Genomic DNA, 12,103 nt, shown 5'->3' with positions numbered 1-12,103 from the left:
AAAAAAAAATCAGATACTGAACATTGTATATGGTATTCTACCTTTTGAGCTGAAACAGTTGTTTCAAAGGTCCCCAATAACTAAATCCAATGACCAATGGTCAGTCCCCCTTTTAATTGATCTCTTAATAGCATTTGACTCAGTTGTGTCCTTTCTTCACTTGGCTTTTAAGACACTACATCTTTTTGGTTCTTGTCTTATTTTACTGGTTACCAGAGGCAGACCTAGCATTTTGGGAACTTAAGTTCATACAATTTGGGAAACCCTTTAAAGATAGGGAATATAATATTACAAATAAATCATAATTAGGTACACACATGCATAATTATTTAGAACAAGAGGAAAATAAGAGGTTCAGGTCCCTTTTTTCTGAGATCTTATTAGGCAGTTTACTGGAAATGCATACATCGAAGTGTTTTCTGATCACAGCCTGACTTGCCCTCCTTACTTAGAGCACACTACACTTCCTAGCAATTCCCAGCAATCAAAGGGACTCATGCTAATGAGGTCAATCTCCAGGACTGGTTCCTTCCCTTTTCCTTCATTAATGTGTCCCACGTCTCGGTTCCTGATCTTTTCTCTAGTTATACCCATTCACTTGCTGATTTCACCAAGCTCAACTGTCTTGTGACTTTCATTATCATCTCTATGTTGATAACTTCTAAATGTATATCTTCAGCCCAGACTTCTCTCCCATACTCCAGTCTGGTATCTCCAAGGGCCTTTTCAATACCTCATTCAGGTATTTTGCAGATATCTCAAATTTAGTATGTTGAAAACTGAAGCCCTGATCTCACTCTCAAAATTGTTCCACTTAACTTTCCCTATCTCAGTTAGTGGTAACCCCATCTTTCCACTTAATTCAAATCAGGCATCCTTCCATTTGGAATTGTCCTTGATTCCTATGTTTCTGACATTATATTTAGAATTTGATCACTTTTCCCCCCTTCCACTATGTTGCAAGACAAGTTTCCAGGGAAGCAGACTCAGATTGAGGTTAGCATGCCAAAAATTTATTAGGGAGTGCTCTTGGGATCAATGCCTGTAGATGGACAGTGAATGAAGCAGGATTGAGCAGAGGAAGAAGTCTAGATGCAATACGATATAAATGGAAGTCTCAGTAATGCTGTAGAGACTTCTCAAGTCCTTTCAAGTCTTTAATTAGATGTTATCTTCTGAATGATGCCTGCCCTGACGACTCTCTTAAATGGCATCCATATTTTTCCATTTCCCCTTATTGTGTTTCCATAGCACTTTTTATTTGACAGAATGAAATTAAAGTAATAGTGGTAGTAGTAGTAGTAATTGCAGCCAACATTTTAATAAGATTCACCATGTGCTAGGCACTGTCCTACACACATTTTAAGATTTATTTATTTATTTTAGAGAGACAGGAAACAAAAGCAAGGAGGGGGAGGTAGAGAGAGAGAGAGAGAGAGAGGAATTCTCGAGCAGACTCCTACAATACAGGCTTGATCTTTTGACCCTGAGATCATGACTAGAGCCAAAATCAAGAGTCAGATGTTCAACCAACTGTGCTACCCAGGCACTTTGATACACTTTATGTGTACTAATTAAATCCTCACAATAGCTTCTGATGTAGGTATTATTATGGTATGCATATTACATATGATGAAACTAAGACGCCAAGAATTCTAATAACTTGCCCAGTGTCAGCTAAGATACTGGTGGAGCTAGAATTTGAACTCTGTGTAGTTTGTTTTCTTTTTCTTTTTTCTTTATTTGAAACAGAGATAGAGTGAGTGGGGGGAGTGGAGAGGGGTCGAGTGAATGGGAGAAGCAGACTCCATGCTGAGCAAGGAGCCTGACACAAGGCTTGATCCTAGGACCCCAGGATCATGACCTGAGCTGAAGGCAGACACTTAACAGACTGAGTAACCCAGGCACCCCTAGCAGTGCAGTTTCAAAATAAATTCCAGATGGGCTATTGATTTTACCACAAAACGAATTTATCAGAAATGCTAGACAAATGGCAAGATTTCATTCTTTTTTTATGACTGAGTAATATTCCATTGTATTTATATACCATACCTTCTTTATCCATTCATCGTTCTTAACCATCTGCAGCAACATGAGTGAACCTAGATGGTATTATACTAAGTGAAATAAGTCAGACAGAGGAAAACAAATACCATATGATTTCATTTATATGTGGAATCTAAGAAAACAAAACAAATAAACCAACAAAAAACAGAAACAGATGTATAAATGCAGAGAACAAACTGATGGCTTCCAGATAGTAGAGAGATGGGAGAATGGGCAAATAGGTAAATAAGAGGCACAAGCTTTCAGTTATAAAATTAATCTCCTAGGAATGAAAAGTACAGCATAAGGAATATAGTTAATAATATTATAATAACTTTGTATGGTGATAGGAGGCAACTACACTTACCAAGCTGAATATTGTATAATGTATAGAATTGTGAAATCACTATGTAATACACCTGAAACTAATATAACATTTTATGTCAACTATATATCAAAAAAAAAAAGAGAGAGAGAGAGAATGAAGAAGAAGAAGAAGAAAAGCCTCGAGAGAGGACGAGAAGAAAATGTGAATTCAGAAGCGATTAGAGTTGCACAGTTTCAAGCCAAGAACACCTGGAGACACCAGAAACTGGACAGAAAAGGCAAGGGAGGATCTACCAGAACCTTTGGAGAGAATATGGCCCTGCCAATACCTTGATTTTGGACTTCTGGTCTCTAGGGCTGTGAGAGAATAAATTTTTGTTGTTCTCAAGCCACTAAAAAAATGCTAGACAAAATTTCCTGTTTTGGAAATTTTGGAGGCACTAGATTATACTGGAATTACCTACAAATCTGAGATCTCAGTGACTTAAAACAACACAGGTTTATTTCTTGCTCATGGTCATGTCCATTTGATAGGATTGGACCTAGCTCTGTGTCATTTTTACTCCAGAATTTAGTATCCACTATCTGGAACCAGGGATTGCTGTGCAGAGACAAAGAGGGAAACATGGTTATTGCTCTAGTTCTTGAAACTTATATATAGAAATATTCAAGTGTCATGTATTTCATTGATTTAAATTGCAAATCACATGGCCACATCGAACCCCAAAGTGGTCAGAAAAGTCAGGCTGACATATATCTGCAAAGGGGAAGAACTAGAAATATTTGATGAAAATACTAAAAACTTTTGTAATCTAGGTATGTATATATGAGACTATTTTAAATGTGGGGAGGAGCTTTCTAAGCATGAAAGTGTTGGTAGATTTCAGCATATAAAATTAAGACCATCTCTATGTCAAAAACAACAAACTGTTTGAGGAAAGTCATTCCTAACATATTATTAGACCAAAGGTTAGAATTCTTTATATACAGAAAATTTAAATCAATAATTTTATTTTTTTAATCAATAATTTTATAAACATCAATTTTAAAATGGACTACGATGATGAGCTGGAAAATAATAAAAGAAATGCAATGGAAAAGTGTTCATTAGTAATTAAAGCAAAATGCTATTTTTACCTCTAAGATGCTAATAACCAGTTTCAATGAGAATAAGGGAAAAGGTACACTATCTTACCACTGTGTTTATTACAAACAAAAACAAACTCTACCTAGAGGACAGTTTGACAATATACATCAAAAGTTTTAGACTTAAAATGCCCATTGCTTTGACCAGACAGCTAGTCCAGTTTTAGGAATTTAAATAAAATTATATACAAATATTTAGCTATAGAGAAGTTTATTACTTTGTTTATAGTTGGGGAAAAAGGGAAATAATTAAATGTTCAATGGTAAAAGATAGGTTAAATAAACTATGTTTATCCATATAGTGGCACATATTCTGTAACATTAGAAAATGTGGGCAGGGAATGTTTATGTTATATTGAGAGAAAGTAGATTATGAAACAGCATGCATAATTCTGTTGTTTGCAAAATGTGTGTATAAATGCAATCTGAAAAGATATACATCAGAATACAAACACAGGTGGGTTTATGGGCATTTTGTCTTTTTTAATGATCTGTTCTAATTTTTGCCTTACCCATGAATTGCTTGTATAGTCTTTTAAAACATAAAAATAAATCCGTGGCAGTGGTTGGTACACATTTCACCATTGGGCCTCACTGATGCTCAGTCTCCTTATTTATTCTTTTTCTAAAGCGGGGCTCCCTTCTGTTTGGCACCCACAATTTTTCCGTTAGATCCTGCTGCTCGTCCAACCCTGACCTTGTGCCTCTAGTCTGTTAACTGGGCTTCTGGGTTTTCCTGTCATTCCCAGTTCTTTTCTCAGTAACATCTTTTTGAATCCCAGGTCTTTCAATACCAGGACCCGGATTTCCTGTCACTAATCACCTTGGGATCAACCTCCTGCCCCCAAGTTCCAAGCTGGTGTCAACAACTCGGTTCCTCCTAAGGACATCCTTGATCCGGACTTTCTGCCCTTCCTATTTTCATCTGCAGGCAGACACCACACTCCACCTGCTGGGCAGGACAACCAGCTGCTAACCTGTATTGGGCTGCCACTTGTTCTGCAGCTGCCATCGCTTCTAGATACCATGACTTGCCTTTCCTCCCACCCTGACATACCCAACTGCCTGCTGCTGCATTCCAGCAAAGACTCTAGATCCAGTTTCCTGCACTTCCCAAACTACTCAGTGCTGCTGGTAGTTAGTTAGCTAGGGCCCCCCCCCTCTACATTTGTCATCGGGTTAAATTTCTCCCAGCTGTTTCTCTTTTCCAGATAGAAAACACAATAAAAGAATCAAAATCAGCTGGTAGTAACTTACTTCATCTGCTGTTCGAGGTGCACGTGAGAAATCTGTGGGTGAACTTGGGCCATCATACTCGGCCTAACACTTAGCGTCGGTGTACCGATAGAGGGCACTCCTCCCATTTCCAGGCACTATCCTGACTAGGAAAGATTCTCCCTCCGTGCCTTCCAAGTGGGAAATAGCAGTGAATTACCTGTTCTAAAACAATGCTTAATTGTTTGTTTCTTCCACTGTTGCACCCAGGTGTTACTTTGTTTTTCCCGGGATACATCCGTGTTGGGTCATTTTGCATACAACAGTGCTTCACCACCGAAGTCCTACATAAGAGGTAAAATTTTAGTTACAGCAAGGAAGTATTCCTGGAGACCTACAAAATCATACCAAGACTGTTATATTTTATAGCATTTATTGGTGTTGTTAAATTTTTTATTGTAAACTACTTAATAAGATTTCTCTCAGATTATTGTAGCCATACTTTCCCTCCTACTCAAATCCCGGCCAAGCGGCTCCTCACAATCACAGGCAAGGGGTTCCCAGGAGCAGCACTGCGAGTTACCTCCTTTATCTTTCCTGTTTACTCTCCTCCATTGCTGTTTTTATCATATCTGTTGACTTTCATTTTCCCTCCTACCTACGGGTTTATCACACGAATTTGCTTTTTTTACCTTCTCTATTCCTTCCCTCAAAATGGTCTGCCATGCTTAAAATTTGATGTAATTTATATGCTCTTAGCTCTCTAATTTCTATTTCAGTGCTTTCTTCTCTTATCACTAGCTGCCCACAAGATATTGCTATTTCAATATCCTGCTATCACCTGACAATAGATCTAATTTCAGCTGGAAGCCTTTCCCAATTTCTCCTTTTTATTCAGTGGTGAATGCCCAGCACTGAAAGCGTATAACCCTGTTCTGCTGTTCCCATAAAGAAAGAAACTTTTCCCCTGTACCTCCCAAGTCTGTGTGCCTGATTGCTACAACCCCTGTCCTACGAGAGGCCTACATTACCTGGCACTAGGGTCAGGCTTACCCCAACTTGGGGGCTCTCTCAAACCCATTGCTTCTAAACTGAACTTACAGAAACCTTTGGTTAGCTTATTAAACATTATTTGCTAAAAAGCTGATTGTAGAATTTAATTATTTGCAGGGCTCATCTCTGTACTCAGCCAAGATTTTAAGGTCCTGTCAGCCAATCTTGTCTTAACCTAACTAACTTTGATTCCCTGATTATTCCAATTACCCCATATTTATTAGCCTACACATACTCCCTACATGTGGAAGGGTTCTCACTCCTCCACCCCAAAATCATAGGTCCCTGAAGAACTAGGCTATATCTTACTGCATCAGAAACACTGATTTTTCCTTCCTGTGTAGGGAAAAACCTAGTTCTTTCCTACTGTGTTTCTCTACTGTGTGTACCGTGTATAATCATAAAACACTCTACTTCTGGCACCAAATATGTATGAATTTTCCTTAAAACAAGAAGCAAGTCTCAGACACCAGATGGGTTTCCTACAATTTAGCTCAATTCTGACCCTGTCTACCCAGAGACAGCATCAAATCCCATAGACAAAGGGCTCCATCCCACAAGATTGCCACCCCCCCCCACACACACACACATACACTCTTCTGACGACAATCAGAAATCCAGTTTATCACCTGTGCTTCTGATCAGCCAGCTATAGATGAGGGGTTCCAAAACTTGTTCTACGGATTCAATTAATTTGCTAGAATATCTCACAGAACTCAGGGAAACATGGACATTTATTAGTTTATGAAAAGACATGATAAAGGATACAAATGAACAGCCAGATGAAGACATACGTAGGGCGAGGTCTGGGAGAGTCCTGAGCTTCTGCCCCATGGAGTTGTGGTGTGTTATCCTCCCCATGTTGATTTGTTGGCCTACCTAGAAGCTCTCTGAACGCCTCATTACTGGGATTTTACGGAGGCTTCCTTGTGTAGGCAGGGTCAGTTATTAACCTCATTTCCAGCACCTGTCCCCCTCTCTGGAAAATGGCAGATAGGACTGAAAATTCCAAGATTCTAGTCATGACTTGGTCTTTCCAGTGACTAGTCACCATCCAGAAGTCCACCATAGTCACACCAATAGAACAACAGATGTTCCCAGTCTCTTATCACTTGGGATTTACAGGGTTTTTCACCTAGCCCCGTATTTAGTACCCAGCTGCTACTCTATATCATCCATCTCTCCCCCCACTCTCATTTACTTCTCATTATTCCATTCTTTCCTTACAAGCTCAGTCCTTGTGGTCTCCACCCTAACCTAAATTGCTCATGCTCCTTATTCTTTGTCTCCTCTCTGCCACCACTCTCAACAAAAACAACAAAAAATATTTCCAAGTGCAAGGATGCATGAGACTTTTCAATAGACTCAAAGGTGTTAGAAAAAAATTGTCAAGATAAAAGCTACCTAAAGATACTCAATGGAAGACAGGAAAAAATATTCAGAACTTTATGAGTTGAGGGGAAGCTATTTTTTAAAACTACTTTAAACATTTGATTATGGTGAAGTTTTTGGACTACATGAACTGTTTCAGGATTCAGAAAATACTACCACTATATGGTTTAAGACATTTAATTTTTAACTTTTTAGCACATTCCAAAGGAATGTAAACTAATGAGGCATTACAAAGCTTAAACCTTACTCAAATGAATAGATTAGAATTATTATTAGTTAGCAAAACAAGTCTATGCTTCTAAATAGATGCCTCTCCTTAAGTGCTTAAGGAAGTTGAAAGCATTTGTTCTTTTAATTATTTTGTATCAACTGTTCATAGTTTAAGTTTGTATTATTAACTTTGAGGAAAGGATTTGCTAATATCAAAAGATTAGCTGGTAGATTTTCAAATTAAATCCATATCCTGAAAGGAAGTGAAAGGAGATTGTACTGTAGTAGTTTTTTTTAAATCCCATTATGAGTACACCCACAAAATTAGTTAATTTTTAAAGATTTGTTTTAATCATATTGAAACCTTCTGTGGTTTTTCTTACAGGAAAACTAGGACTAGAAGAATATGCAGTCTTTTATCCACCAAATGGTAAGAGTAATACGATTGCTTCCTCTAGTGGGAAATAGGAACATTACAACCTTTATAACAAATGTGACCTTGTCTCTGTTGAGACGGATAATAAATTATTATCTAAAGTAAACCTTCTCTAGAATACCTATTTTAAGTGAACTTTTCCTTGTTTGTGGTACCCTCTCTGACTCTCCTGGAAACCAGGAGTGATGTCTGATAACGCTGAGCAGACTTGGGTCCAGGGTGCTTCGTTCTCCTCTGAAGGACACCGACAGGGTCCATCCGCTGTCTTCCTTGTGACTTCACAGCAGCAGTGCTCCAATCCGTGTAGTGCATTGCCAGCTGTTACACTTTGTTATTCTCATAACTTGGCAAGTGTGGTCTTTATGAAATGAAATATTTCGAAGAAATATATCACCAAGATAATCTATTTTGACTACAGAAAGTGATCAAATGTATAATGACCACGTTAGATAATAAGTGTGCCTTTGAAATGCTTGGACAGTTTTTAAGATCTGCTTTCTGGAAAAGCAATATAGGGCATTCCTCATTGTGATATTATTAAGTTGTTTCCTGAAGAAGTCCTCTCACCCCAGCAGAATTAAGAACACGGGCTTTGTAATGCAGCAGAGCTGGGTTCAGATGCCAGTTCCCGCCAGCTGACCCCATGACCTTGGGTGAGTTACATGACTTTGCTGAGCTGCACATGCATCCTCTGGCATAGGGATTAAATGAGACACAATCAGTTCAGCAGCACAGTGACTGATATGTAGCGAGTGCTCAAAAAATGCAGTGGCTGCTGGGTCTATTTTTCTTCTTTATCAGCCTCTCCATGTGAAAGTCATACTTGGCTCTCATGTACTGTTCTCTCCGTGCACCTGTCGGTGTGACCTCTCGGGTCCTTCCAGGGGCCATCCTCTGCCCCTCTTGAAGCATCAGTGTTCTCTCATGTCCCACCCACCCTTGTTCTGCTCTCTTCTTTTCACACGTTTTCCTTGGGCTTCCTCACCTGCTTTCTTGGTTCTATTTGTTGATTACTCTAAAATTTACATCTTCACTTCTGACCTCTATAATAATGAACTCATTCATTTATCTTCCTATACCCACTATCCGAGAAAGAAAACAAAAGCAAGATGAAATTAAGAACAAAACAAAGCCTGTCCTGTTTCTCTCCCAGTTCATTGTACTCTTATCGAAACCAGTCATTCAAGGCCTAAAGCTGGGCAGTTATCCTTGACTCCTCAAAGTCGCACGTCCCCCTCATCAGGTCACCAGGGCCATCCAATTTTATTTTTAAAATGCATCTGGGACCTCTCCTTCCTCTCTTCCTCACTGTAACTGCTGCCTTGTCCTCAGCCTGGCTTTACCATCTCTAGCTTATTAATTGCAACAGACATCTAATTGGTCTCTCTCTTTTTTCAATCTTTTCTAGCTTTGCTTTGCTTCACAGTGCTGATTTTTACATCTAAAAGGAAAACCTAAAAATTGCCATTTTTCTCCTTAAAATTTTCTGAATGGCTTCCCATCTCTTCACAAGTAATGCCCAGGCCTCTGGCCCGGCATTTGAGGCCCTCTTTTGACTCAGGCTTCTACTCAGTCTGACTCCTAGCCTTTTCCTGTCTCACTTTTCTTCTATCACAGCAATATCAAGTGATTAGCTACCCATATGCACACGCACACGCACCCCTAGTGCTCTGAGAGCACCGTTTTGCTTCCTGCCTCATTACCTCTCCGTTCTCATGCATGGAACAACTCAGTCAGCCTTTCTTCACCTGCTCTCAGGGCTCACCTCAGACATGAACCTTTGCAGGAAGCTTTCCCGCATCCCCAGGTTTGGTTAAGGGCCCTTTCTTTAGGTTCCCATAGTATCCAGTGTGAAAATCTTTGGTATTTCTTATTATATTATCTTGGCATTATTTGTTTATGTTTAATCTTCCCCTCTAGATTGCAAGCATCTTGAGGTTTAAGGCCATATCATTCATTTTTGTTCCCCCAGCATCTAGCCGTCGTAGGAGTTTAATGAGTATTTATTTGAACTAAATTAGAGGATTTTTAATTTTAACATTTATTTATTATATCTCTGCCTCCTTGGAAACATAATTTTTAGATAATCTTTTGTGCTTAACCAAGAATCAGGAAATCAGAAGAAAAATACCTCTGAAGAGCCAAAAGAGTATCCAGGAGTCAAGTTCCTCCTCTCTCCATTCCTAAGAGAGCTTTTTCAACTTAGTTTAGAACATATTAGCTGGAGCGCCTGGGTGGCACAGCCAAGCATCCAGCTCTTGGCTTCAGCTCAGGTCATGATCTCAAGGTCATGAGATCAAGCCCCACATTGGGCTCTGAGCTTAGCGAGGAGTCTGCTGGGGTTTCTCTACCCCTCCATCTCCCTCTGCCCCTCCACTCACTTGCTCACACCCTCTCTCTCAAATAAATAAATAAATAAATAGATAAATAAATAAATCTTTTTTAAAAATAAGGAAAGGAAAATATTAGCTTTTACTTAACAAGCTTGATTTAATCGGTTTTTATAGCCCCCTACAAAAGTGGAAGCATGGAAAGGGACAAAAGAGATCGGAAAAATGACTAACAACAGTAGAAATGAGAATTAGAAGCTTCACAAAGGAAAACTATAAACCAGCATGTAAGAGCAATCCAGAAAGTCAGCCTGGGGCCATTTTATGTAAAGGCCAATAACCTTATGACTACTTAGAAGGTCTCACTGGGTTGTAACCTACCACCATAATTTAAGATTTTTATTAGGAACTCAAGGCATCAAGGAAAAATATTGCTGTCATAATAGTAACAGTAGCCACAGCAGCAGCAGCTAACGTTTTCCAAGCAGTACTGTGTACCAGGCAGCGTGCTGTAAGCACATTGCGTGTGTTCATTCATTTAGTCCCTACAAGACAGGTACCTACTGAGGCAGGTACTAATATTATTCCTATTTATAGATAAAGAAACTGAGGCATGGCATGTCACCTTGCCCAGCTGGTGAGTGGCAAAGCCAGGCTTTGAGCCGAAAGGTCTTTGACTTCAATATTCTTGATCATCATGCCCTATGGTCTCAGAAGATGTTACTGTGTACACTAGAGTGTCTTTTAGAAGAAAAGGAAGGGGCTAATATATTGAAAAAGAAGATGTGTATAAAGGATTCTAGAAAGATTTTCATTCAGAATAAGAACAGTTTAATGTGAAATGTGGTAAACCTACAGCTGTTCATAACCTTAATTCTTCAGGATAATTTCTTCTTTCAGGTTATTTTAGAATGTTACCAGAATCAGGGAGAACTCTCTTCTCTGGGCAGTGAGTCTGAAGTTGCAGAATAAGAAGAGACAAAAGCTAGTCAGAGTGTTGTCCCTTTATTCTTTACTCACGGCAATACAAAGCAGTATTATATATTACTTACACAACTTCTGCCAAAAATAGGATTACTTTAAAATCTTAGGGACACCTCCACCACCACCAGCACCACCAGAACTGGCCTGACTTCCTTGGTCTCAAGGGCCTATACAGAGGGGCTGGCTTGCAGCTCCTTGACACACTTTCCATCCCTGACCAGGCAGGTACCTACATGGGGCACCTCCGTCCCTGTATCGCCTTCACTAGGGTTGAAATGACAGGCCACCGTGGCACTGAACATTACCTCCTCACCTCGTTTGAGGCCTTGTTAGTGGATAGGCTTTCCCTAGTGGATTCACTAAACAACTAGTAGGCACAATTTCTGAGCCGAGGAGACTCTTCACAGAAATTATATAAGCTTTTCTTGTTTTTATTTTTTGTTCATTTTATATAACTTGTCCTCATTTATTCATTTAATACTTTAGCCCTGCTCTGGCTCCCTCTTCTATTCTAGGTGGGTGATCTGCAGTAATAACCCAAAGTACCTGCCGTCGAGTTTATATCCAAGTGGGGGAGACAAACAGTAAGCAAGTAAATAAATAGCTAATGAAAATAATTTCAGAGAGTGAAGACATGAACAATGAAGGGGAACAGAAATTGATGGGGGTGTGTGGCTATCTTAGGTAAGGTGATCAGGAAAAGTACTTCTGAGGACGTAGAATATATGAACAGAGACCAGAATATGCAGAGAGAGCTGTGCAAAGAGGTAGGAAAAGAGCATTCCAGAGGGAATATAGAGCATGTTAAGGGCCTCAGACAGGAACGTACTTGATGGTTTGAAGAACAAAATGGCCAACGTGACTGGTGACAGCAGGTAAAACATCATCCGGTACAAGGTGAGGTTGGAGACATAGGGACCAGGTCAGATAGGGAGACAGTTGATCTAAAGTTTTGTCTAGTAAG

General features: G+C 39.4%; 1 protein-coding gene across 4 annotated transcripts in view; it reads left to right on the top strand.

Annotated features, from left to right (window-relative positions):
* Positions 1-12,103, top strand: part of TBC1D19 (TBC1 domain family member 19) — a 141,564-nt gene that overhangs the window by 107,835 nt on the left and 21,626 nt on the right. For all 4 annotated transcript variants that reach the window (XM_077880422.1, XM_077880420.1, XM_077880424.1 and 1 more), the window contains 2 exons: positions 5,005-5,089; positions 7,775-7,819. In XM_077880422.1, the coding sequence (XP_077736548.1) occupies positions 5,005-5,089; positions 7,775-7,819 (130 nt within the window). The remainder of the gene's footprint in view (positions 1-5,004; positions 5,090-7,774; positions 7,820-12,103) is intronic.

The sequence above is a fragment of the Canis aureus genome, chromosome 2 (assembly GCF_053574225.1).
Source record: "Canis aureus isolate CA01 chromosome 2, VMU_Caureus_v.1.0, whole genome shotgun sequence".
Taxonomy (NCBI): Eukaryota; Metazoa; Chordata; class Mammalia; order Carnivora; family Canidae; genus Canis; species Canis aureus.
This window is presented reverse-complemented; position numbering and strand designations above follow the sequence as displayed.